A 27,107-nucleotide genomic window follows, 5' to 3' on the forward strand; every position below is an offset into this window, starting at 1 on the left:
GCATGAACGGGGGAGGGGCAGAGAGAGAGGGAGACACAGAATCCGAAACAGGCTCCAGGCTCCGAGCCATCAGCCCAGAGCCTGACGCGGGGCTCGAACTCACAGACCGCGAGATCGTGACCTGGCTGAAGTCGGACGCCCAACCGACTGCGCCACCCAGGCACCCCAAATGTTTGTTTATTTTTGAGACAGAGAGAGACAGAGCATGAGCAGGGGAGGGGCAGAGAGAGAGACAGACACAGAATCCGAAGCAGGCACCACACTCTGAGCTGTCAGCGCAGAGCCCGACGTGGGGCTCGAACCCACAAACCTTGAGATCATGACCTGAGCCAACCAACTAAGCCACCCAGGCGCCCCAACTTATTGGCCATTTGTATATTTTCTGTGAAGAAATGTCTATACAACGCCTATATATAAAACCTCTATATTCTGGGTACTAGACTTTTATCAGATATATGATTTACAAATATTTTTTCACATTCTGTGGCTTGTCTTTTCGCTTTCTTGATGACTTCTTTGTTGAAGTCTAATTTATCTTTTTTTTCTTTGGTTGTTTGTGTTTTGGCGTCATATCTAAAAAATCATTGCCTAATGGCGCCTGAGTAGCTTTGTTGGTTAAGCATCCAACTCCTGATTTCAGCTCTGGTCATGATCTCATGGTTTGTGTGATCGAGCCCCGCATTGTCAGTGCAGAGCCTGCCTGGGATTCTGTCTCTCCCTCTCTCTCTATCCAGCCCTCTATCTCTCAAAATAAATAAATAAATAAACATTAAAAAAAAAAAAAAGAAATCATTGCATAATCCAAGATTTATACCTGTGCTTTCTTCTAAAAATTTGTTTTTAACTCCTTGATCCACTGTGAGTTAATCTTTGAATTAGGGATCTAAGCTTATTCTTCCACATGTGTATATCCTATTGTCCCTGAACCATTTGTTAAAAAGACTGTTCTGTTCTTCATGAATGGTCTGGGCACTTTTTATGGATTCAAGTGACTTAACAATGTTTGTATTCCCCCCAAATTCATATGGTGGAACTTTACCCAATGGTATTAGGAAGTGAAGACTTTGGGAGGTAATTAGGAGTAGATGAGGTTATAAGAGCGGAGCTGACATGAATAGGATTAATGCCATCATAAATGCCATGAGAGAATTTTCTTCCTATCTCTGCTCTCTGCTATGTGAGGATATAATGAGAAGTCAGCAACCTCAACCTAGAAGAGAACCCTCACCAGAACACAACCATGTGATCTAAGATTTCCAAACCTCTAGAACTGTAAGAAATAAATTTCTGTTGTTTATAAGCCACCCAGTCTATGGTACTTTGTTATAGCAGCTTAAACTAAGACAACACCCTTGTTGAAAATCAATTGACCATCGATGCAGAATTTTTGGTTGAGTCTTTTTCTTTAAGCACTTTGAATATGTCGTGCCATTGTTTTGTGGCCTCCATAGTTTCTGATAAGAAATCAACTATTAATCTTATTTGAAAATCTCTTGCATATGACAAGCGGCTTTTCTCTTACTACTTTCAGATTCTTTCTCTTTTGACAGTTTGATATATCTAGGTGTATCTCTTTGAATTTATATTTCTTGGAGTTTGTAGATAATTGGATGTGTAGATTAGTTTTTTCATCAAATTTGGGAAGTCTTCAGCCATTATTTCTTTAAGTATTCTTTCAGCCTCTTTGTTTTTGTCTTCTTCTGGGACTCCCATTCTGTCTATATTGGTGTGCTTGATGGTGTCCTACAGATTCTTAGTGGCTCTATAAATTCTTTTTCATTCTTGGGGCACCTGGGTGGCTCAGATGGTTCAGTGTCAGATTTCAGCTCAGGTCATGATCTCGCGGTTCATGAGTTTGAGCCCCACCCTGGGCTCTGTGCTGACAGCTCAGAGCCTGAAGCCTACTTCAGATTCTGTTTCTCCCTCTCTCTGTGCCCCTCCCCCACTCATGCTCTGTCTCTCTCTCTCTCTCAAAAATAATAAACATTAAAAATTTTTTAATTAAAAAACTATTACAAAAATAAAATAAAATAATAAAATAAATAAATTCTTTTTCATTCTTTTTCTTTTTCTTCCTCAAACTGGATAGTTTCAATTGATCTATATCTAAGTTCTCTCACTCTTCTGCCTGCTCAAATTTGCTATTGAGCCACTCTACTGAATTTTTCTTTTTGGTTATTATACTTTTCAACCCAGAATTTCTACTGGCCCCTTTTAAATATAATTTCTCTCTATTTTCTCAATTTTATGAGTGTTTGTTCTCATACTTTCCTTTAGTTCTTTTTTTTTTTTTTTTTTTGGTTTCCTTTAATTCTTTGAACATTTTATAAATAGTTGATTTAAAGTCTTGGTCTAGGAAGTCTAATATCTTGGCTTCCTCAGGGACAGTTTCTCTTGATTGCTTTTTTTCTTTTTTCTACATATGGGCCATGCTTTCTTGCTTCTTTACATGGCTTACAATTTTTCTGCTGAAAACTGGATGTTTAAAATAATATAATATGGCAATTTTGGAAACCAAAGTCATCTCTATCTCCAGTGTTTTTTGTTGGTATCATTTGTTGTTTTGTTATTGTTTGTTTAGTGATTTTTCCAGTCCTTGCCAGGAGTTCTGTGTGGATAATGGAGTACACCTTCAACACATAGACAAGCAGGTGACAGTTCCACCTTAGCTTTCACTTCCTATTTGTACAGAGCCCCAAGATCAACCAGAGATGAGAGCATAAGACCTTCTCAGATTTTTCATGAACATACATACAGACTTGGGCATGTACACATGGTCTTCTAGATTCTAAGGAATATTGGGAGCTTTTGAAAGCCACTATGGACATCTCATTCCCAAGTTTTACCTTTTAAACTTTTGATTAGCCTATTTTTGTCCCAGCTGTTATCCAGTGCCTCGGGCAGCCAACAAGTTAAACAATTGCCTCTAGTAATTTTCTACAAATATCCCCGGGGAAAAGGTTTTTCACACTGTGCAAGCTCTGAATTGGTCTAAGAAAGACAGCCTTGTAAGTAGGGTGTTCCAAAGAACTCCCAAGCAAGTCGGATAATGACAGTTCTCTGGAAATGAAACTTTGATTGAACTCCAACCTCGTTCTGCCTCCTCCTATGGCTGCCAGGTTGTTAATTTTCACCATGACTGCAGGCTGTTGGTTTCCAAAGCTACCATCAAGAAGGAGAGGTTGGTTGGGAATAGGGCAGCTAAAATACCACAAAGCTCACTGTTCATACATACTAAGATACTGCCATTTTTCTTGAATAAATATTCCCCTGATTGCTGTAAGCCTTTGCTTAATTTCTAGTGTTCTGAAAGTATTGTTTCTGTTTTTGCCAGTTTTTTCCATGTTTTCATGGAGGAGACCATTTTTTAGGGTTTTTATTTTTTCTCCTGAACTATTTTCACAGGTATCACTTGCTGAATGCCTTTTAATAATTAAAACTCATCTTTGAGTAGGCTTTGCTCTTTCACATTTGTTTTTTCAATTGATCCTCATAACAGCAGGGATATTTGATAGGAAAAATTCACAATAAGCTTGATCAATTGAGTTCAGATATTTCCTTCAGGTAATGTGAAGGCTAAGAAATACTAGTCTCATGTGGAAAATCTCTCTCCTATCATTTATACTGATAATGGTTGTTGTGTTTGGTAAGGAAAGTTATGTGACTATGAAAAGATAAACTTTGTCCTTAGAGACTTAGCAGGAATGCGACCATTTCACATTCTTTCGTGTCTTCTCTGACCATTAGGTGGATAGGAAGATGCAAGGGTGAGTATGCATCACAAGATGTAGAAAAAGATAATCTAAGAAGGGTGATTGGAAAACCACCACATCAGTTTTCTGTCACAACAACCAAGTGATGTAAGTTTCTTATTTAAATTTCTGGCCTTTGCCAAGAAATAATACTACATTATGTAGTTTGTTTTAATTTATATAAAGTTAATATGGGGAAAAACTACTTTTGCTTTTGAACTATTAATACTATACTAAATATATGTTAAGGTAATTGAATATGAGAGCTCTGGAGACATAAAACAGGAAGATGTAATAACCCCAGTAGAACAAGTTACCTGTTTTCCCCAGAAGCAACATTCTAGTCACAAGATTGTACTAGAAATCCTTACCATAGTTTCACAAAGGATGGTTTAGGGATAGCCTGCCTTAGAATTACTTGAAGAGCTTGTTACAAATGCAGGTATCTGGGTCCTATCCTAGAACTGTGGAATTAGGATAGCTGTGGTTAATGACTTGGAATATGCATTTTAGCTTATTAAAGTTTCTGGACAAGGCCTTAAACTATTATTTTTTAAATGCCTTTATTGAGGTATAATTAACAAAATAAACTGCACATATTTAAAATATACAATCTGATAAATTTTGACACATGTACACACCTGTGAAAGCATCACCACAGTCAAGATAATGAACACATCTATCACCCCTACAAGATCATACCCCTTTTTATTACCTTTCTCCTGTTCTTCCCTCATCCCCCACTGCTTTCCAGGTGGTCACTGATCTTTTTATAACTAAAGATTGGTTTGAATTTTCTATCGTTTCAGAAAGAGAATCATACAGCATGTACTTTTTTTGGTCTGGTTTCTCTCACTTAGCATAATTTTTGTGTTTTTGTGTAACAGTAGTGTATTCCTTTAAGTGCTGTGTAATATTCCATTGTTTGGATATACCCCAATTTCTTTATCCATTAACAGGTAAATGCATAAATATTTATGCATGAATGCATAAATATTTTTCTTTTTGATATGTCTGGCTAGAGGTTTATCAATTTTATTATTTTTTTCAAATAACCAGCTTCTGGTTTCATTGATCTGTTCCATTATTTTATTTTTTTAGATTCTATATCATTTATTTCTGTTCTAATCTTTTTTATTTCCTTCTTTCTGCTGGCTTTAGGTTTCATTTGTATTTCCCTTTCTAGTTCCTTGAGGTATAAGGTTAGGTGTTTATTTGAGATTTTTCTTGCTTCTTGAGGTAGGCCTGTATTGTTATATATTTCTCTCCTAGGACCACTTTTGCTGCATCCCAAAGGTTGTGTTTTCATTTTCATTTGTCTCCATGTATTTTTTTATTTCTTCTTTGATTTCATGGTTTATCTATTCATTGTTTAGTAACAATGTTGTTTAACCTCCATGTATTATTTGTGGTCTTTCCAGACTTTTCCTTGTAGTTGACTTCTAGTTTCACAGTGTTGTGGTCAGAAAAGGTGCATGGTATGACTTCAGTCTTTTTGTTATTTGTTGAGTCCTGTTTGTGACCTCACATGTGATCTATTCTGGAGAATGTTCCATGTGCACTTGGAAAGAGTGTATATTCTGCTGTTTTAGGATGGAATGTGCTGAATATATTTGTTAAGTCCACCTAGTCCAGTGTGTCATTCAAAGCCATTGTTTCCTTATTGATTTTGTTTAGATGATCTGTCCATTGATGTAAGTGGAGTGTTAAAGTCCCCTACTATTATTGTATTATTATCAATTATTTCCTTTATGTTTGTTACTATTTTATATATTTGCATGCTTCCATGTTGGATGCATAAACATTTACAATTGTTTTATCTTCTTGTTGGATTGTCCCCTTTATTATTATATAGTGCCCTTCTTTGTCTCTTGTTACAGTCTTTGTTTTAAAGTCTAGTTTGTCCACTGTAAGTGTTGCTATTCTGGCTTTCTTTTGACATCCATTTACATTAAAAATATCTTTCCCAACACGCACTTTTTTTTTTTTTTAACGTTTATTCACCTTTGAAAGAGAGAGACAGAACATGAGTAGGGGAGGGGCCAAAAGAGTGGGAGACACAGAATCCAAAGCAGGCTCCAGGCTCTGAGCTGTCAGCACAGAGCCCGATGATGCGGGGCTCGAACTCACAGACTGTGAGATCATGACCTGAGCTGAAGTTGGGTATTTAACTGACTGAGCCACCCAGGTGCCCCTTTTTAAAGAAATTTTTTTAATGTTTATTATTTTTGAGAGAGAGACAGAGCATGAGTAGGGGAGGGGCAGAGAGAGAGAGAGGGAGACACAGAATCTGAAGCAGGCTCCAGGCTCCAAGCTGTTAGCACAAAGCCCGATGCAGGGCTTGAACCCACGAACTGTGAGATCATGACCTGAGGTGAAGTCAGATGCTTAACCAACTGAGCCACCCAGGCGCCCCTCCAACCACTCAATTTTAACCTACAGGTGTCATTAGGTCTAAAGTGAGTCTCTTGGAGGCAGCATTTAGATGGGTCTTGGTTTTTTTCTTTATCCATTCAGACACCCTATGTCTTTGATAAGGGCATTTATCCATTTACATTCATAGTAATTATTGATAGATATGTATTTATTGCCATTTTATTTCTTGTTTTGTGGTTGTTTCTGGAGATTTTCTCTGACCTTTCTCGTCTTTCTCTCTTTCATGTTTTGCTGATTTTCTTTAGTGATATGTTGGGATTTATTTCTCTTTATTTTTTGCATGTTTCTTAGTGGTTTTTGATATATGGTTGCCATTAGGTTTATATAACCTCTTCTGCAAATAGCAGTCTACTTTAGGTTGATATTTTAAGTCTATATTAAGTTGATAGTCTTTCAAATTTGAACCCATTACCCTCCCCATGTTTTAGGTATATGTTATTATATTTTATATCCTTTTTTGTGTGTGAGTTCCTTGACTGATTTTTACAGAAATATTCATTTTTACTGCTTTTGTATTTCCTGCCTTTATATTGTCACTTTTAGTATCTCTTTTCCACTCACAGAGTCTCCTTTAATATTTCTTGCAGGGCTGGTTTAGTGGTCATGAGCTCCTTTAGTTTTTGTTTGTCTGGGAAACTCTTTATCTTTCCTTCTATTCTGAATGATAGCCTTGCTGGATAGAGTATTCTTGGCTTTTTATCTTGATGAGGTCCCAATAGTTAATTTTTGGTTTTGTTTCCTTTGCCTCCAGAGACATGTTGAGTAAGAAGTTGCTGCAGCCGAGGTGAAAGAGGTTTTTGCCTGCTTTCTCCTCGAGGATTTTGATGGCTTCTGTCTTATGTTTAGGTTTTTCATCCATTTTGAGTTTATTTTTGTGTATGGTGTAAGAAAGTGGTCCAGATTCATTCTTCTGCATGTTGCTGTCCAGTTTTCCCAACACCATTTGCTTAAGAGACTATCTTTATTTCATTGGATATTCTTTCCTGCTTTGTCAAAGATTAGTCGGCCATACATTTGTGGGTCCATTTCTGGGTTCTCTATTCTGTTCCATTGATCTGAGCATCTGTTTTTATGCCATAGTGTCTTTATGATTACAGCCTTGTAATACATCTTGAAGTCCGGAATTGTGATGCCTCCAGACTTGGTTTTCTTTTTCAGAATTGCTTTGGCTATTTTGGGTATTATCTGGTTCCATACAAATTTTAGGATTATTTGTTCTAGCTCGGTGAAGAATGCTGGTGTTATTTTGATAGGGATTGCATTAAATATGTAGATTGCTCTGGGTAGTATTAACATTTTAACAATATTTGTTCCTCCATTCCATGAGCATGGAGTATTTTTCCATTTTTATTTTTGTATGTCTTCTTCAATTTCTTTATAAGCTTTTTATAGTTTTCAATGTATAGATTTTTCAGCTCTTTGGTTAGATTTATTCGTAGGTATTTTATGGTTTTTGGTTGCTTTTGTTAATTTATTCCTAGGTATTTTATGGTTTTTGGTTGCTTTTGTTAATTTTGGTTGCTTTTGTGCATCCTGGATCTGGATGTCTGTTTCCTTCCTCAGATTAGGGAAGTTTTCAGCTATTATTTCTTCAAATGAATTTTCTGCCCCTCTTTCTCTTCTTCTGGGACTCCTGTAATACTAATGTTATTACATTTGATAGATACACTAAATTCCCTAAGTCTATTCTCGTTTTGCATAATTCTCCTTTCCCTCTTTTGTTCAGCTTTATTGCCTTCCATTAGTTTGTCTTCTAGGTCTTTAATTCATTCCTCTGATTCTTCCAGCCTACTATTCAAATTGCATCAACCATGTTTCTAATCTCATTTATTGCACTCTTCATCTCTGATTCTTTTTTAGTTCTTTTATCTCTGAGGTAAGGGTCTCACATGTCCCCTATTCTTTTCTCAAGCCCAATGAGTATCCTTATAATTGTCGCTTTAAATTCTCTCTGAGGCATGTTACTTATATCTGTTTCACTTAGATCTCTGGCCGTGGCCTTATCTTGTTCTTTCATTTGTGATGAATTACTCCATCTTGGCATTTTGTCTAAGTTTCTGCCTTCTTCTGTATGCTAGAAAAGCCAGTTATGTCTCCTGCTGCTGGAAATAATGGCCTTATGAAGAAGAGGTCATGTAGTGCCCTGGGCCTGGTGCTTCAGGGAGGGCCTCCAGTGTGTGCTGCGTGCACTCTACTATGTTCTGGCTGCTGTATCCCTCAGGCCAGTCATCTGCAGAGGCTCTCCTTGCTTGCTGTGAGCAGTGTTTGATCCCTGCCCTGAATGTGGCAAGCTTTAACAGAGGTGTGCTCTGGTCTGCTTGTGAAATGAGACCTGTCACCTCCTCCACTGGAACTAGGGCCCTGCAAAACTTTCTGATTGGGCAACATGGTGTGGGAAGGGGTTTTTGCTGGTGGGGTGGGGCTTGCCACACTGGGACTGAGGCAGGGGTGGGGCTCTTCTGGGGGTGGGGCTTGCCACACTGGGACTGAGGCAGGAAGACAGAATGGTAGTGGAAGGGTAGTAGAGCACAGGGGGGTGGGGCTTAGTGTAAGCAAGTTAGGCAGCCGTGTCAGCACTATACTGCTTCTCACAGGTGGCTCTGTTTATGCTGAGGGCCTGGAAAAGGAAATAGCCCTAACCAGCTCCTTTGTTCCCAAAGAGACGTGTCTGAATGCTGCTTCTCAAGGACAAGCTCTCAGAAGAGCAAATAATCTCCCCCATTTGTGTGCCCCAGGCACTCTCCAGATGCTCTTTCCAAGCTGTAGCCCCCTGGGTTGTTTGCCTGCCTTTTCTCCAGGAATAGCTCAGTGTCCTCCAGCTCTGTCCCAGCCAAGCCTTTAAAACTGCAGGCTTTAAGCCCCATTGGTTGCAAGAACCCATGAAAATTCAGCCCCTCTCATTTTCTAAGTCAATGGCTATAGAAATGTTCTCCTTGTACATTCCCCTGTGTGCTCCTCTCTCTCTCTCTCTCTCTCTCTCTCTCTCTCTCATCCTTCTCTGTGACCATGACTGCCTCCCCTCTGCAGCAGCTGCAATCTGTTTCTCCCCTAAACCGTGTCTCTGCATTTGCTACCTTCTTCAGTGTGGCCTCTCAAGCCCTACTCAAGTCCTAACCCTGTGCTCCCTAGGTTGTGACAGGAATGTAAAATATAGATAAGAAGCAGAACCCCACAAACATTCTCTGGGACAGATCACATGAAAGGTCAAAAACCCAGTTTCAATTAATTCAAGAAGACTGAAATCATATCAGGCATCTTTTCCAACCACAACAGTATGAAAATCAGTTACAGGAAAATACTAGAAGAAACAAAAACATGGAAGCTAAATAACATGTTACTAAACGACCAATGGGTCAATGAAGAAATCAAAGTAAAAATTAAAAAATACCTGCAGACAAATGAAAATGAAAACACTACAGTTCAAAATGTTTGCAACATAGCAAAAGCTCTTCTAAAAGGAAGTTTATAGTGGTACAGACCTACTTCAAGAAAGAAGAAAAATCTCAAATAAAAAATTTAACCTCACATATAAAGGAACTAAAAAAAAATAAAACAAAAGCTAAAGTTAGTAGAAGGAAGGAAGTAATAAAAATCAGAATGGAAATAAATGAAATAGAAACTTAAAAATATAGAAAAGATCAATGAAACTAAGAGCGGGCTCTTCATAAAGTTAAACGAAACTGATGAACCTTTAACTAGGCTCAGCAAGAGAATAAGAGAGGACTCCAATAAAATCAGAAATGACAGAGCAGTTACAATTGACACCAGAGAAAAACAAAGGATTATAAGAGATTACTATGAAAATTTATATGCCAACAAATTGGACAACCTAGAAAAAATGGATAGATTCCTAGAAATGTGCAATCTTCCGAGACTGAATCAGGAAGAAAAAGAAAATCTGAACGGACCAATTACTAGTAATGAAATTGAATCAGTAATTAAGGAAACAACAACAACAACAACTCCCAACAAACAAAAGTCCAGGACAAGATGGCTTCACAAGTGAATTCCACCAAACATTTAAAAAAGATTTAGTATCTATTCTTTTCAAACCATTCCAAAAAATAGAAGAGGAAGTAATGCTTCCACATTCATGCTATGAGGCCATCATTACCCTAATAGCAAAACCAAAGATACTATAAAAAAAGAAAAGTATAGATGAACATCTCTGATGAACACAGATGCAAAAATCCTCAAAAAAATATTAGCAAGCTGAATTCAAAAATACATTAAAAGGTTCATTCACCACAATCAAGTGGGATTTATTCCAGGGATACAAGGATAGTTTAATATATGTAAAGCAATCAATGTGATATACTATATTAATAAAATGAGGGATCAAAATCATACAATCATTTCAATAGAGGCAGAAAAAGCATCTGACAACATTCAACATCCATTTATGATAAAATCTCTCTCTGGGGCGCCTGGGTGGCTCAGTTGGTTGAGCGTCCGACTTCGGCTCAGGTCATGATCTCATGATCCGTGAGTTCCAGCCCCGCGTCGGGCTCTGTGCTGATGGCTCAGAGCCTGGAGCCTGTTTCAGATTCTGTGTCTCCCTCTCTCTCTGACCCTCCCCTGTTCATGCTCTGTCTCTCTCTGTCTCAAAAATAAATAAATGTTTAAAAAAAAATTAGAAAAAAAATCTCTCAAGATAGGTTTAGAGGAAACATACCTCAACATAATAAAGGCCTATATGAAAAGCCCACAGTTAACATCATATTTATTGGTAAAAAACTGAGAGCTTTTCCTCTAACATCAGGAACAAGACAAGGATGTCCATTCTCACCATTTTTATTTAACATAATACTGGAGATCCTAGCCATAGCAATCAGACAAGAAAAAGAAATAAAAGGCATCTAAATTGATAAGCAAGAAGTAAAATTTTCACTATTTGCAAATGACATAGAAAACTATACTAAACTTTCTATACATAGAAAACCCTAAAGACTCCACCAAAGAACCTATTAGAAGTAATAAATGAATTCAGTAAAGTCATAGGATACAAAATCAATATACAGAAATCTGTTTTGTTTTTATACACTACTAATGATATAGCAGACAGGGAAATTAAAAATTAAAAGTCCCATTTATAATTGCATAAAATAAAATAATAAAATAAAAGTATTAAATACCTAGGAATAAATTTAACCAAAGATGAAAGACCTGTACTTCAAAAACTGTAAGACATTGATGAAAGAAATAAGAGATGACACAAATAAATAGAAAAATATACTATGCTTGAAAGAACAAATATTGTTAAAATGTCCATACTATCCAAAGCAATCTACAGATTCAATGCAATCCCAATCAAAATACCAATAGTGTTTTTCACAAAACTAGAACAAAATATTTTTTTATAAAAAATTTTTAAAGTTTATTTATTTATTGAGAGAGAGAGAGAGAGAGAGAGAGGAGCAGATAAAGAGGGAAAGACAGAATCCCAAGCAGGCTCCATGCTGTCAGCACAGAGCCCACCATGGGGCTTAAACCCACGAACTGTGAGATCACAACCTAAGCTGAAACCAAGAGTCAAAGGCTTAACCGACTGCGCCACCATGGTGCCTCTAGAACAAAAATCTTCTAATTTGAATGAAACCACAAAAGACCCCCGAATAGCCAGAACAATACTGAGAAAGAAGAACAAAGCTGGAGGTATCACAATCCCAGATTTCAATATATACTATAAATCTATAGTAACCAAAAGAGTATGGTGCTTGCACAAAAATAGACATAGATCAGTGGAACACAAATGATAGCCCAGAAATAAACCCATGTGGGTTTTTTTTAAATGTTTATTTATTTTCTAGAGAGAGAGGGAGGAAAAGAGGATCTGGAGTGGCTCTGTACTGACAGCACAGAGCCCAATGTGGGGCTTGAACTCACAAACCGTGACATCATGACCTGAGCCGAAGTCAGACACTCAACTGACTGAGCCATCCAGGTGCCACAAACCCATGCTTATATGGTTAACTAATCTATAAGAAAGGAGGCAAGAACATATAATGGGAGAAAGACAGTTTCCCCCAAAAATTGTGTTGGGAAAGCTGGACAGCTATATTCAATAGAATTAAACTGGGCCACTTTCTTATACCATACACAAAAATAAACTCAAAATGGATTAAAGACCTAAGTGTAAGACCCTAAACCACAAAAGTCCTAAAACAGACAGTACCTCTTGGAAATCAACCTTAGCAATATTTTTCTGGAAAAATCTCCCAAGCCAAGGAAGCAAGAGCAAAAGTGTAAACTATTGGGACTACATCAAACTAAAAAGCTTTTACACAGCAAAGGAAACCAAAAAGGCAAACTAAACCATCAAAAACCAAAAAGGCAACCTGCTGAATGGGAGAAAACATTTGCAAATGATACATACAATAAGGCATAAATATCCAAAATAAATAAGGAACTCCTATAATCCAATGCCAAAAAACACAAATAGTCTGATTAAAAAATGAACAGAGGAACTGAATAGACAGTTTTCCAAAGAAGACATACAGCTGGCCAACGGACACATGAAAAGATGCTCACCATCACTCATCATCAGGGAAATACAAATCAAAACCACAAAGAGTATCACCTCACACCTGTCAGAATGGCTACTATCAAAAAGACAAGAAATAACAAATGTTGCTGAGGATGTGAAGAAAAGGGAACCCTCAAGCATTGTTGGTGGGGATGTTAATTGGTGCAGCCACTATGGAAAAGAGTATGAAGATTCATTTAAAAACTAAAAATAAAAGTGCCATACTATCTAGTGATTCCACTTCTGGGTATTTACCCAAAGAAAATGGAAACACCAAATCAAAAACATTTTCCAGGGTGCCTCTGGAGACAGCCAGGAGGAAGGGGCAGTACAGACTCAGAAGGGATTTGGGAAAGGTGCTCCTTATCCCCATCTATGCCTGCCCACTCAAAAACATTCTCCATCTGTAACTCCTCGCCCTGTGCAAGGCACTCAGAAAGTACTTAATAAGTGATTGTTGAATGAACCTGTAATCCAATTCAGGTACAGTGCCTGCTTAGTTTTCCTAGGCTCCTTTGGCTTGATCCTAATGGAGGCACCCAGGCCCTCAGTCAAAAAGATGATAGAGGTGAGGGGGTGAGGACTGTGCTAGACAGAGTACTCTACTACAGCATCTAATAGGCTCTATTATAATTTTATGGTGTGTTTAACTTTTTCTTCCCATTAGACCACGAATTCCTCTAGAGAATGAAGGTTGTCTTATTAGTTTTAACTTCCCTTAGGCCTCATATTATATAAAGGCCTAGCACTCATAGGTGCTCAGTAAATGTTTAGTGAATAAACAAATAAAAGAACTCATTGAATAATCACATCAGGCTGGCAAACCACTCTGCAAGCAGAGTCAGAGGTGATGACGTTTAGCTCAGGACACATCTCATTCATCTCAGACCTCCAGAGCCTAGCAAGTGTTGAGCTAATCTAACCCAAAAGAATTAATATAATAGTTGGCATTTCAGGACAGGGAAGAGAGGAGGAGGGAGCTATAGCAAGCCCATGAAACAGCTTTTACGAGGATGAAAGGGGATTCCTCCTCCTCACCTCTCCCACTTTAAGACTTGTAGCCAGGGGCACCTGGCTGGCTCAGTTGATAGAGCATGCAACTCTTGACCTAGGGATCATAAGTTTGAGCCCCATGTTGGGTGGAGAGATTACTTAAAAATAAAATCTTAAAAAAAAAAAAAAAAAGACTTGCAGCCAGTTCGAAGTTAACTGTATAATCCAGCAAATGGTGTCCATTGAACATTCCCTTGTTGACTGTCATGCTCAGAGCCAAGGCAGGTCCTAGACTATGGTGAAGGAGGAGGATGAAGCAGCTCCTTGAAACTTTAGGAGAACCCGAGTGAGCCAGCACCACTCCAACAGACATAGGGAGGAATGCATGTGCCATTCTTTCCAATGGTTCAACATTCGTGTATATTTCTCTAAAGAAAAGGCAATGGAATGGGATTTGTTCCCTGGATTGAAAATATGAAAAGAGCTACCAGCAGTTAGGAAGACCCAGTCCCCGGCACACATGGGATTAAAGGTAGGACCCAGTGGGAGAGTGGGGGAGTGATGGGGGATACCAGCTCTTTAGAAGCTGAGGAAGACATTGCCTGATTCTCAGCCCCTTCCTTAATTATGTGAGTGAGAAGAAAGATATAAAATCGGTTTTCTGCTATTCATTTGTGTGGCTCTAATTAGGCCAGAATTAACAAGAAGGGCAAATGTTTCACATCTAATGTGACTCCCTCTTTGGAAAAGCTGCCCTTTTAAGGAAATGATTGTAGGGATAAGAGATTGCCAGTATGTCTCTGCTTGGGAATAAAGACACTGGGTCATGGCAACTTTATTTCTTGCTGTGTCCAGGATTTATGGATTTCACCTCCTCTCAGAGCTTTTCCAGGGAAAGGTTAGGAACACTTGATCCAGGTGCTTCCCCACAAGGCTTCAGCCCTGATTTCTTTGTGTGTCGGTTTTCTCGTGGCTAAAATTGGGTATGGGATCAAAAAGAACAAGTATGGAAGCATTTTATATTCTAATGACATAATAGATTATGGTTTACAGGGCTCTGAATGTGCTGTGTTTGTTGCCATCTTTTCTGTCCTTGCCTGTTTAAAATGAAGATAACCTTTTCCAATAGACCTTCTACTTTATGCTGTTACCACTGCCCATAATTCAAGTCTTGATTTAGTATTTGAGACTTCAGTTTGGGACTATTATGTAATTAATTTCATGGGACATGAAGTATGTATTTAGGCCTACAGTTTATTTAGAAAAGGCATCTGGAAGGAATTTTAGTACAAAATACATTTACTGAGTACCTACAAAGTACAAAAGTCATTGAAGAAATATACACAGACCCCACACCCCAACTCAGGGGCAAAGCTAATTAACGTTATGCTTATTGGTCAGACTTCTAGACTCTTGGATGCTAATGAGCATGAAATGGCAAATTAACAGGAAGATGGTCACATAATAAGTGATTGGATGTGCAGTCTTGGTCAACAAATATTGGTGGCAATGCCTTTAATAAAGCAGTGATTCTCAATTAGGGTATATATGTGAGTTACAATATTTTATATTTGGGGGGTGCCGGGATGGCTCAGTCTTGATTTCGGCTCAAGTTATGATCTCACAGTTCTGTGAGTTTTAGCCCCACGTTGGACTCTGTGCTGACAGTGCAGAGCCTGCTTGGGATCCTGTTTCCCTCTCTTTCTCTCTCTCTCTGCCCCTCCCCTACTCTCTCTCTCTCTCTCTCTCTCTCTCTCTCTCAAAAAAATAAATAAATAAATAAATAAACTTTTTTAAAAAAATCTTTAAAAAATAAAATTTTATATTTGGAAAATACAAAATGACCTGTTTTCTTCTTAATACAGACCAGGAAAAGTTAAGCTTGAGAAAAATCTCGGCTGGTGAGAGTTTATAGAATATAGTGCCTAAATTTGCTTTTCACAATAAGACCTATCTCTCTATAGAATGTAGTAAAATCTCTGGGAGGTATGAAATTTTTATGTTTTGTTTTCCATGGAGATTTTATAATGGTTTGTGAAAAACTTTTTAAAAAAAGATAAAATCAGGGACGCCTGGGTGACTCAGTCACTTAAGTGTCTGACTTCAGCTTAGGTCATGATCTCACAGTATGTGGATCTGAGCCCCACATTGGGCTCTGTGCTGATGGTGCAGAGCCCGCTTGGATCCTCTGTCTCCCTCTCTCTCTGCCCCTCCCCTGCTCGTGCATGTTCTCTCTCTCTGAAAAATAAATATTAAAAAAAAATTTTTAAGGATAAGATAAAATCAGATTTTCATCTAAATAATTAGCTTTATCCCCCAATACTGTCTCTGATCAAGTTACATCGTGACTTTCTTTTGCATTTTGAAAAGCTAAAATGAAGGAAAACCCCTGGTAATGGACTGTCCTTTCAGCTGGGGCCCTACAGATGAGTAAAATGTGTGTTGAGAATTCCATTCTAGGTTATGTAACAGGTGACTCTTCAGATTATCGAGGACTATTAGAAAATTGACCTTATCCAGCCTTATCTAGTCCTGAAGTATGTTTTGTTTCTTGAAGCATTTAACTCCCTTTTTCATGTGCCAAGATTCTCTCTCTCTCTTTTTTTTTAATGTTTATTTTTCAGAGAAATAGAGACACAAAGCATGAGTGGGGGAGGGGCAGAGAGAGAGGGAGGTACAGAATCTGAAGCAGGCTCCAGACTCTGAGATGTCAACACAGAGCCTGATGTGAGGCTTGAACTCATGGACCGCGAGATCATGACCTGAGCCTGAGTCAGACGCCCAATGAACTGAGCCACCCAGGCACCCCATGTGCCAATATTCTCTTAAAGAGACTGTTAAGGGGCGCCTGGGTGGCTTGGTCGGTTGAGCGTCCGACTTCGGCTCAGGTCATGATCTCACGGTCCGTGAGTTCGGGCCCCGCGTCGGGCTCTGTGCTGACAGCTCAGAGCCTGGAGCCTGTTTCGGATTCTGTGTCTCCCTCTCTCTCTGCTCCTCCCCTGTTCATGCTCTGTCTCTCTGTCTCAAAAATAAATAAACGTTAAAAAAAAAAGAGAGAGAGACTGTTAAAAGACTCTTTGCTTGAAGACGTTGGTATACAATCATCAACAGTGGCATAATCTATAAATTTATAGATATGAGCACTTGATAAGTTATAACTCCCTCACCTAAAACATAAGGATGTGGATTGTCCCGGTGCCTTTCTGTTTTTTCTTCTGTCTATTCTGCTAATTCCAAGTGATCAGACTCAAAGGTTTGAGATAAGCAGAAGAATGGATAACATTTGGTTAAGTGTGCCTTCGTCTAGACTTGGTTGTAGGCTGTTTGTGTGTGTGTGTGTGTGTGTGTGTGTGTGTGTGCTCACAGTTCAATGCTAGGAAAGCAGGCTGGCTTCAGGAGTCAGGGAGATAACAAGGGAATAACCATTATGTCCTGTGAACTTTGACAACTTTTTCACAAGTTAGTTTCACAAAAACCAGTCAGCTCTTCAGAAGACTGGCTGACACCTCAAAGCAAAACATAACAAAACAAACCCAGAAACCAAAAAGCAAAACTCAAGAGTTACAGTGTGAAAAGTAGTATATAGTACACTGAAAATACCAAATGCTGGTGATGGTACAAAGCACCAGGAACTCTCATTCTCTGCTGGTGACAATGCAAAATGGTAGTTTGAGAGTTTCTTACAAAAGCTAAAAATAGTTTTACCATACAGGCCAACAATCATATTCTGTGGTATTTACCCAAATGAGTTGCAAACTGTGATATATCCATACAATGGGAAATTATTCAGGAATAAAAAGAAATGAGCTGGGCCGCCTGGGTGGCTCAGTCAGTTAAGTGGCCGACTTCGGCTCAGGTCATGATCTCATGGTCCACGAGTTCGAGCCCCGCTTTGGGCTCTGTGCTGACAGCTCAGAGCCTGGAGCCTGTTTCAGATTCTGTGTCTCCCTCTCTCTGACCCTCCCCCGTTCATGTTCTGTCTCTCTCTGTCTCAAAAACAAATAAACGTTAAAAATTTTTTTTAAAAAAAAGAGCTATCAAGCCACAAAAAGACATGAGGAAATTTAAGTGCATATTGCTAAGTGAAAGAATCCAGTTTGAAGATACATATTGTATGATTCCAACTATTTGACACTCTGGAGAAAACAAAACTATATAGAGACAGTAAAAAGATCAGTGGTTACCAGGGATTTGGGGAAGAGGGGATGAACAGGTTGAGCACAAAATTTTAGGGCCAGTGAAACTACTCTGTATATTATAATGGCAGACACATGACATTGCGCTTTTGTCAAAACCCACAGAACTATCCAACACAAAGAGTAAACCCTGATGTAACCTGTGGACTTTAGTTAATAATAATGTATCAGTATAGGTTCACTAATTGTAACAAATGTTCCACACTAATGTAACATGTTAATAATAGAGATACTATGTAGGGAGTGAGTGTAGAGAGGTTATATGGGAACTCTATTTTCTGCTCAAGTTTTCTGTAAACCTAAAACTGCTCTAAAGTCTATTCATTTTTTAATTAAAAAAATCACACACAGTAATGTAATAGAGGCTGTTGACACCTTGCCCACATCCTTTTTACCAGGTGTGTGTACCCACTGTCCAGCCCTCAGCTGACCAGAGCTGTCTAGCCAGGAAATGCCTGAGAGGTTATGGCCTCCCACAGGGGCAGTTTATAGCCAGCCAATGACTAACTGATTCAGGGTACAAAAACCAGCCCTTCTGCCTCAAAGGAGACACGTGTAGCACCATCTATGCTCCAGGGTTTCCTAGGAGATCAGGCTGATGCTAGACTTGAGCTGAGACCACATCTGCGCCTGGCGTCTTCCCTGCCCTGGCTTCTGTCCTCAATGCTCTTACAGGTTTCCTCTGGAAGCCCTTTCTCCACAACTCTCTTGTGCAATCTGCTTCTGAGAAACCTAAGACACTACCAGCAGAGGTCCTAGAAAGGAAGGATGGGATTCTGGCATTAATAGGTCACTTGCCAGCCAGATGGCAGAGGACTCCATTTCTGTTGGTGGGTGGACTGTTGAAAGCCCTGGTCCCTGGTTTGTGGTAGCAGTTCAGTGGCTAAGATCTTCACCTGTGGTGACACCTGGGGTCAGATATAGGTGGACAGGGATGTACCAGTTGGTGTGATGTCTCTAGTATTTGGGAAGTTTAGGGGAAATATTAAGTATCAGGAGCATAGAAGTGGGAGGCTATTGCTAAGCACCACTGATGCACTGAAGAGAGTGAAGAGAGTGACAGGATCAGATTAACCACCAGTTTAAAGCCCAATATGAGAATGAACCTCCTTGCCAGCGTTCAGGCCCTCATCTTCTACAGCATGGCTGTGTGTGGAAGAAGGATGAATTCTCAGCCCAGGCAAGTCTGCTACCTAATCATTTTGGGCTCCTAGTGCTAGTAGATGAGCAAGCAAGTCAGGCCCTGGTAGGGAAAATGTGGGACTCTAAAACTTGTGATGAGGATATCTAGGTATATGCCCCTTGTCCCCCTGGGCTGGCGTAAGTGTCCCACCCCCCCCCCCTTGTTGGGAATCAGACCCTTCTTACCCCCAAGATTATGCAGAAGTTGCAGATGAGACATACAAGGCGTGCTTACCCTTCCTTCTCAGGATGCGTCCCCACCTTCCTTCCAGGATAATGATTAGCATCTAATTATAACATGATCTGACTGGGGAAGAGGCACAAGACCCATAGACTTAAGCTCAAAATGTGAGAATCTTTGAATCATTTTCATACCTACTAGAGAATATCAGTTGCAGAAAAGGTGCCAGACAACTACACCACCTGGATGACTTGGCCAGCAGGTATCAGCCGCTTTTTCCTCGTCACCCCAGCACCTGCACGGTGGGCTCATAAGTAGAGAGAAGCCTTTGCAGCAGAGTCAGAAGCTATGCATGGGCCCAGCAGCATGGGCTCCTTGTCATCAAGACTGATGTAGCTCCTGCCACTGTCGACTGTCCAGCCGGCCAGCACAGATTGACGCTGAGCTCCCAGATAGATATTATCCAACTATATATGCTATAAAGTTATTCCATAACTTTGCTTAGAATGGAGAGACTCAGCTGTGGGCATATGATCACAGGACCGACCTACTGGTCCTACCCCATTTAGAAGCTGCCAGCCAGATAGAGCCATGGAATAGCCTCTTGAAGGCAAGGATGAGCAACGGTTTGTTTAAGCATGACACTGTGGGGTCGGGGTGCTAATCTTCAGGATGCAGTATGCACCTTAAACCAATGGCCATTTTATGGCACTGTGCCTCAATAGGCAGAATATATGAAACCTGGGAGCCAGGAGGTCAAATGAGTTGTGCCCTTATCATTATCGCGCTCTAGTGACTCGCACAAGGTATTTGTCCTCATCTCTGCAACTTTAGTCTCAGTGAGTCTCAAGGCCTGTTCCCAAGGCAGGGAATCTCCACCAGGGGACATAGTAAGAGTCCTACTTAACTTTAATGTGCGCCACCTACTGCTGCAATTTGTCCTTAGGTTGTACTTTTGTCATCCTCTCCCTTCCACTCATTCTACATACCCCTTCCTTCTCTTCTGCTGGTTGCATGCACAGTGGGTGCCCCAGACTCTTGTCTATTGTTCTTTTACTCACTCACTTAGAGTTACAGCTGGGTGTGGAAGTATTGGAGGATGTCCCAGTGGATCACCTAAGCACCAGACACATTCCTCTCTGCCTCTGTTAGGCAGCCTGATCTCCTAATGATGATTAGGGCCAATTGTTTCCTCCAGTGCAAGCCTGAGGGGTGGAATGCTAGCACTCCTCATGCTAGTAGTGGTAAGGCCTGGACAGGGCAAGGCAGTGAGGTGGGAACCTCTTAGAACCTAAGCAATTTCAAGGTGAGACAGTCACAAAATAGAGGAGTCTGCTTTTTCTGGTGTTATTGGCTAACATAAAGGAGCTAAGCTCCAACAGTATTTTACTAGCCAGAATCACACTGAAATTTTTGAATTCTGAATTCTATTTTATCCCTGATTTTCTGAGTCCTGGACATTGAAAGATATGTAAAATGAGAATAACCATTGTGCCACAAAGGTAACAGAGGTAGAGTCTGTCTGCTAGCCCTTAGCCATAGGCCCCTGTGCAGACATAACTGTGGGTCTGGTTCCCTCAGGGTCTTGGGGTGGAGGGGAGACTGCTTTAATGTCTGTGAGCCATTTAGTGTAGTACATAAGGTTTGTTTGCTGATTTGGGGGAATTTCCTTTTAGGCCTAGATAATTGATTATATTATTATTTAAAATTTTTTCATGTACTCTTATGATAAAGAAAATAAGGTATAGCAAACAGTCTTCTCTGGTGAGATTGTGGGTTATTTCAGATAACTGACCATTTTTTTAATTTTTAAAAAATACTTATTTTGAGAGAGAGAGAGAGAGACAGAGAGAGAGAGAGAGAGAGTTGGTTGAGCATCTGACTTTGACTCGGGTCATGATCTCACAGTTCACAAGTTTGAACCCAGCATCAGGCTCACTGCTGTCAGTGCAAAGCCTGCTTCAGATCCTCTGTCCCCCTCTCTTTGGCAACACCCCCCCACTCATGCTCACTCTCTCTCTCTCTCTTTCTCTCTCTCTCAAAAATAAACACTTCTTAAAGGTAAGTATTACAAGTTTCATTTTCTGATTATAAAAATAATACATATGTATATTAAACAAAATTTAGAATGTAATGCAGAAAAGTACAAACAAAATGCAAATCACACATAACTGGAAATAACCACTGTAAATATTTTACTCTAAACTTTTTGTCTATAGAAATGCATATTTAAAAAAAAAATTGGAGCCATACTACACAAACAGATTAGGGGTCTTTATATTTCAGTCTTCTTGAAAAATTCCTATTAAATTTTTGGTTTAATGGATAAGCCTTGACAAAATCCAACTAGACATATCAGCTCCTCCTACAACCCACCTGTGGGCCTGTTCCAACCCAGAACATCTGATGGCAGCTGATTGCTGAGCTGGGGGTGGTTTCCTTGTTCTGAAGTGTCTTTGACCCCAGCTCCTAGCAGCTCTGAAAGTCCCAAGACAACAAGCTCAGACTGCCCTACAAGTTGGCAAGGATTCTGACAACAGAAAACACACTTTTAAAACAAAACAAAGCAAAAAAAAGGTGCTTTGAGAATGTGTGCAGCCTGAAAGTAATTAATTGAATGCATAGCAGTGATTTCCTTCCTCTTGGCCAAAGGCAGATTTGCAAAGGAAATGGGCACTTCAGATACAGACCAACTTCAATGTTTACATAATTTACACTCTGGGCCACCAAGCAGAAAGATCCTAATCCAGCCTAGTACCTGTGGAAACAACCTGGAGATCTCTTCTGTTGTGAGCTGTGGAGAGCAACTGGGATGGTTTAGGCATAAAGTGACCCCATGGGTTAACTCCCAGAAGACAGAGAAGGAGCTTAGCAGCACAGCACAATGGTTAAGGGCTCACAGCTCAAACCCAGCTCTGTGTCTTTGGATGAATTACTTTACTTCTTTGTGCCCCCAGGTAAAAATGATGTACTTTAGTTCACATGATAGAGGTGGCCCTTAAAAAGTTCTTGCATAATTGTAAGGGATAGGGAAAAATCTAGTTTGAAACAAAATAAAAATAGCTTGCCCATTTGAAATCAATGGGTAATAGCTGCCTCTGAACTAGTGGGATCTACAATGGTCCCATCGTGCCATCCAGTGGACAGAAAGGGGAAAGGCGTGATTTTATCTTCCAAATTTGTAATTTACCAAAAACATGTATATTGAAGAGGATAATTTCAACTCACCAATAGATTCACTTGTTAATAAATTTCATTCAATTTTTAGGGTGTGCCTCGGTGGCTCAGTTGGTTAAGCAACCAGCTTGATTTCAGTTTGGTCATCATCTCACATTGGTGGGTTCGAGCCCTGAGTTAGGCTTCATGCTGGGCTCCACGCTGCCCATGGAGCCTGCTTAGGATCCTCCCTCTCGCCTCTGCCTCTGCCCCTCCCCCCCAATACATACATACATACATACATACATACATACATACATACATTTCATTCCATTTTTAAACCAAAATAAAAGATCAGAAGTCTAAACACTAAGTGCTAAAACTAAATTCCCCAAACCAGTTAGGATATGTGATGTATGCTAGAAAGATCATCCACTGAAGGAAAACAGAATACACACCAGTCCTTACTAGCATGAATTTTTACAGCCCACCTTCCTCATTCTTCGTATCCCTCTCTCTCTCTGACAACACTCTTTATGCTTATTCTGGTACGTGGACCAGGAGAACCACAGAGACTCAAAGTGTCTTCTCAACACATAACTAGAACTTGACTGGTACCAGAGCCATTCTGCTCATTTTTCAAGAATGCAACTGTCACTTAAAATTTTGCTGATATCAAATTGAGTATTTTTCAAGGGCCTGTGTGTGTGATTTGGGTTTTCGTGTGTGTGTGTGTGTGTGTGTGTGTGTGCTCTGTGTTTCCTTTTAAAGCCATTTATTACCTCTATAATTTGTTTCTTCCCCCAGATATTTATGAGGGTGAAGACAATAGCAAACAAATCTCCCCCAAACATGAGTAGTAATAGCATACTTGGAGTACCAAGAGCTGTTCTGAGACCTTCTCTTTGGTATTATTGTAATCGCTATTAACAGTAATCATAACAGGTGTTATTTATTAAATTCCTAAGATGTACGAGACATTTTACTTTATAAACCTTTCTGCTAATCCTTATATCAAAGCTGTGATAGATATTATTATCCCCATTTTTACAGACAAGAAAAGATGCTCAGAGAGGTTAAGTGACTTACCCAAGATCACACAGCTAGTGAGTGAGTGGCAAAGTCAGAACTGCACTCGGTCTCACTGACTTCAAAGCCCCTGCTCCTACCACTGGGCAGAGAGGGTCTTTCCTTTATTCACTCATATGACCTGCCAGACCCTGAGCCCAAAATTCTCAGGTCTCCATAGTGCTGTCACCGCTATAGTACCTAAGACCCCTAGGAGCCCATGGCCAGTGGATCCAGGAGGAAGGGATTAAATATGCAAATGACAAAGATTTGCAAAACTCATCCTGTGAGCTGCACTTTCGGCCCCCACATTTCCAGCTTTGACTGAAGGACGTTCTCCTTCAGTCAAAGGAAGGCTTGTGGGTCCTGAAAATTCTGAGCTCCTTCCAGGAGCCGCGGGGGATGCTGGGTGAATAGAGTATAGTCACTGTTGCCAAGGGCCCCAGGGCCCAAGGGGGAGATGAGTGAGGGCTCACCCAGAGCAGCTGCGGGCTGTGTCAGAAGAAACTCTCCCTCGAAGGGTCTTGTTGTGAGGGGATTGTTGTGACCCCACCACCTCCACAGCCCCTCTCCTCCTCTGTGTCCCAGAATAGAATGGGATAGAATAGAACACAATAGAATAAAGTAGAATAGAATAAGAGCATAGAATAGATCAGATGAGGACATCATACCTGTAAGGGTAATATTGTTCCACAAACAGTTTTCCTTTTAGAAATGTAGTCTGTGTGGACGCGATGTTGGCATCTCTAAGGAGTATGGAAAACTCTGGACTAAACTGAGGGTGTCCTCCACCCTCACCTGGGGTACCCTGTGTGCTGACAGTCCCCAGCAGGGAGGGGGTATCTGGATATTGTCAGCGCTGGGAGGGTCGATTCTCTTTCCAGGCTCAGACAGATCCTTCCTGGAGGCAGGAAATGGCCCAGACGACCCTGAAATAATGCAGTCAATGTGTGGCCAAGTGTGTGAGAGGTCCTCTGTGCCAGCCCTGCACCAGGCTGAAGACCCCGTCCCCCTGCGGCCGGGCCCCCAGGAGGGAGAGGAAAGCAGCCACCAGTGCCTGGTCATCACTTTACCCCAGGTGCCACTTACTGTGGAATGGCTGGAACTGGCTGTCAGGTCCCCCAGTTCCCACATTGTCCCCCAGCCCTGCCAGCCCCAGGCCCTGAGTGCTCCATGGCTGCCAGAGACCTCAGAGCCTGGCCTCACCCCTGGCCTCCCAGTGGGTGGCTCTTGGGTCCCTGGCCACTACCCTTCACCCCACCCCAGCCCTGCCGGCCTGGCTTTGTCTGGGACACTGAGGCCACAGCCCCTGGAGACTCAACCCTTCTGTTCCCATGGTAGGTGGTCAAAGGCAAGTCTTCTCCATTCCTCCCTTACAGCCTTTCAGCAAGACTGCCATTCCTTGTCCTCACTGCCTGCTCTGGGCATAAGGGGATCGTGTTGAATGACCACCCTAAAGAGGAGTCTCTGGGCGTTACTGCAGATGTCCCTGAGTCACATCTGGAGGAGGACGGTGGGAGCCAGTTTCTCCTCTGCCCTCTACCCCTCACCCCACCACTTCTGGGGACTGGAAATTAAAGCAAGTTTGCTGCAATCTGAGAGCACTGTGTCCAGCTGCCTCAAAACCCTCCGGCACCAGGCAGGGTTCCTGGAGGCCTCCAGGAAAGGGCTGCCTGGCTGCTCCCAGTTTGGCTGGCACGGCCCCCCAACTTCTGCCCTGGGGAGAACCCTGGGCCCCAGAATGCAGCTTGGGGGTCCTCTGGGCAGCAGGTCAGGGAGCTCCCACTTGCACACTTCCTGCTTGCTGACAGAACTGTGCCACTAACTCCAACTGTAGACTCCTTCCGCTCCCTCATTTCCTGTGTCCAGAATGCTCTCACCCCCCATGCCCTGTCCACGCCCTTCAAGGCCATACCCTAACCCCTGCCCTTGAGTTGTCACCAAACAGAGACTTGGTCCTGCACTCAGATTCCTGCAAGATTGATTATTCTGTTGAAGCTCAGTGAGAGGTAAAGACAAGACTTGTAGAACCCAGCTGCAGTGCTTGCAGCCGAGGGGACATGGCCAAGTGATTATTCCTCTCTCATCCCAGTTTCTCATCTGTAAAATGGAGCTAAGGCCCTTAGAGGGCCATGTGAAGCTTAACTTTTGACAAACTGGCATCCCAGCAGGCACAGAGTAGGGTTCAGTGTTTGGTGGAGATTGCTGTTCCCCTCAGTGTCTTAACAGCCCCAGGCTCATGGCAGGTGCACAGTGGTGACTAATCGGTTTATCAGCTCATTGGAAGAGAGAGGCAGGATGTACTCACTCCTCTGATTTCCCATGGGGAGAGCAGTGACAGAGGCTACCAAAGAAATAGGAATCAGGGGCGAGAAAAGGGGGAAAAGAAGAGAGGGAAGAAGGGTGGAGGACAGGAAGGTTGTCAAGCACAAAAAGACTGACCGTTTTCTTGGAGGACCAGGCGTAGGGCTATGAACACCACGTAGACAGATCTTCTCGGGGTCATGGTTACAAATTTGAGCTAGGAAAGAGAACCTTAAGAGGACAGACCTCCACCTCCCACCCAGGTGAAGCCATCCAGGTCCTGGGAGAGCAGGAGTTAGAGATGGGGAGAAGAGGTTCTTGGGGACAGGCACTGCCTCCTAGGACATCTGGCCACTGGCAGCAGAACCAATCCTCCCAGGCCCTCTCCTGCACAGCAGGTCAAATTCTTCCCTTTCTTTCCCCAAGGCTGCTCCAGCAAGGAGTTTACCTCCATGGAAACCTTTGACCATCCCGAAGGTGCAGAAGATATGGAAAAGAACAGTGCTCTGAGTGTAATTTATTTCCTTCTTATCTCCTTCATTTTCTCCCTCAATTCGATTTCATCAGCTTCTCCTGCCTCCTCTTTCTCTCCCCCTTCCATGTCCCTCCCCTTTTCGTGATGCATACCCATAAGGACGAGGCCTAACCCAGGAAGCTGAGGTCACTGGCTCTGCAAAGTGTCTCAGACCCTCCCAGCCTGGCATGTCCCTCATCCCCATCTCCTTCGCATTGCTCTGGCTTCTGATCATAAATGTGGGGCTCCTGCCGGGACCCCAGTGACCCCTTGGGAGAACTAGGGTGGGCCCCAACCCACCGGCGCCGGCGGGAATCACAGGTCGCCCCTGGCTTGGGCTTGGGCACTCCTCGGCCCTGCTAACTCTGAGGGTTCACCACTGTCCCCTCCCTTCCAGCTGTCCGGACTCTTCCAGTTGGACGACAGTTATGAAACGTGTTCCTCCAAATCTGTCCTGGAAACGGGAGAAAGCGTCCAGGGGAAAAAGGAAAGCGGCGATGAGGACGTTTGAGTGTGAAAGAGAAAGAACAAACAGTAAGCGAATCTGTTAGCCGTTGCTCCTCTGACTTTCTTCTTGGAATTTTAGGCCAACAAACACAACTAAGGAGAGCGCTGCGGTGCCCGCTGCCTTGCTCGGCCCTGCGGGGGACGCGACTAGTTTCCGGGCGAAAGCAGAGCAGGCGAGGGAAGGATGCCTGCGCACCCCCTCCCCCGAGAACTGACACTGGTTCTAGAACACCGCGGCTCCCCCGCTCGGCCGGGCCTCCCCACGCCGCCTCCATTCCGGGCCCGGCCTGCT

At 41.7% G+C, this 27,107-nt stretch overlaps 1 protein-coding gene across 1 annotated transcript in view; it reads left to right on the plus strand.

Moving 5' to 3' along the window:
- The window catches only part of MCF2L2 (MCF.2 cell line derived transforming sequence-like 2), a 258,201-nt gene extending 231,094 nt beyond the window's left edge, over nucleotides 1-27,107 (plus strand). The window contains exons 26-27 of the mRNA XM_049628514.1: nucleotides 26,221-26,306; nucleotides 26,706-27,107. Of these exons, the coding sequence (XP_049484471.1) occupies nucleotides 26,221-26,306; nucleotides 26,706-26,819 (200 nt within the window). The 3' untranslated portion in view covers nucleotides 26,820-27,107. The remainder of the gene's footprint in view (nucleotides 1-26,220; nucleotides 26,307-26,705) is intronic.

This window comes from Panthera uncia, chromosome C2 (genome assembly GCF_023721935.1).
Source record: "Panthera uncia isolate 11264 chromosome C2, Puncia_PCG_1.0, whole genome shotgun sequence".
NCBI classification, from domain to species: Eukaryota; Metazoa; Chordata; class Mammalia; order Carnivora; family Felidae; genus Panthera; species Panthera uncia.